We start from the raw sequence: 756 nt of genomic DNA, 5'->3' as shown, positions 1-756 counted from the left end.
GGGGGGGGGGGGGGAGTGTGGTGCTGTGGGGGCCCCGGGCCCCCTCGGTCGCCCCCGCAGCAGGCTCCTACCAGCAGCCCCACGACGGCACCCTGTGCCGGCAGAGAGGGAGGGCGCTGATCCCTGGCCGGGCTCGGCACGCTCCGGCCCCCCAGCACTTCCTCCCCCCCCGCGGGGTCTGTGCCCCCAGCCGGGCAGGGGAACACTCACCATGGAGTTGGCGCAGGGGAAGAACATGCCCAGGCAGAAGAGCCCCAGGAGCGGGCCCCCCACCATGCCAAAGATGCTGATGGCCGCCTGCGGGGGGACACGGCCCTCAGTGCCAGCCCCTCGCCCCGGTCCGCAGCCGGCGCCGGCCGCCCACCGGCTGGGTGCTGGAGCTGGGGGACCCCGTGCCCCCACCCCTACCTGCAGCACGGGGCCCAGCATGGAGGACACGTAGGCCATCCCCAGGCAGAGCAATCCATAACCAAGAGCTGGGGAGAGGAGTGGGGGGGTCACGGTGGCCCCTGGGGCCCCCCCCCCCCTGCCAGCGCCAATCCCCCCCGCACAGCCCGCCGCTCACCCAGCAGCTTGGAGAGCAGCGTGGCCCGTGACTCCGACAGCCCGGGGCAGTGGGGCCGGACCAGGTCCTCCATCGTCACCGTGGCCAGCGAGTTGAAGGCGGAGGAGATGGTGCTGGGGAGGAGAGGGAGCAGGAGGGGGCTCGGCCGGGACCCCCCCAGCCCCACCAGCCCCAGGAACGCCCGCTCACCT

General features: G+C 74.3%; 1 protein-coding gene across 1 annotated transcript in view; it reads right to left on the bottom strand.

Moving 5' to 3' along the window:
- LOC103907510 (sodium-dependent multivitamin transporter-like) overlaps positions 1–756 on the bottom strand; it is a 20,575-nt gene that overhangs the window by 9,503 nt on the left and 10,316 nt on the right. Inside the window, exons 5-8 of the mRNA XM_009289725.2 lie at positions 566–678; positions 409–476; positions 211–297; positions 41–92 (exon numbers count right to left, since the gene is read on the bottom strand). Coding sequence (XP_009288000.1) covers positions 41–92; positions 211–297; positions 409–476; positions 566–678 — 320 coding nt within the window. The remainder of the gene's footprint in view (positions 1–40; positions 93–210; positions 298–408; positions 477–565; positions 679–756) is intronic.

The sequence above is a fragment of the Aptenodytes forsteri genome, unplaced genomic scaffold (assembly GCF_000699145.1).
Source record: "Aptenodytes forsteri isolate BGI_AS27 unplaced genomic scaffold, ASM69914v1 Scaffold235, whole genome shotgun sequence".
NCBI classification, from domain to species: domain Eukaryota; kingdom Metazoa; phylum Chordata; class Aves; order Sphenisciformes; family Spheniscidae; genus Aptenodytes; species Aptenodytes forsteri.
The sequence above is the reverse complement of the archived record's forward strand: the minus strand, read 5'-3'. Positions and strand labels throughout refer to the sequence as shown.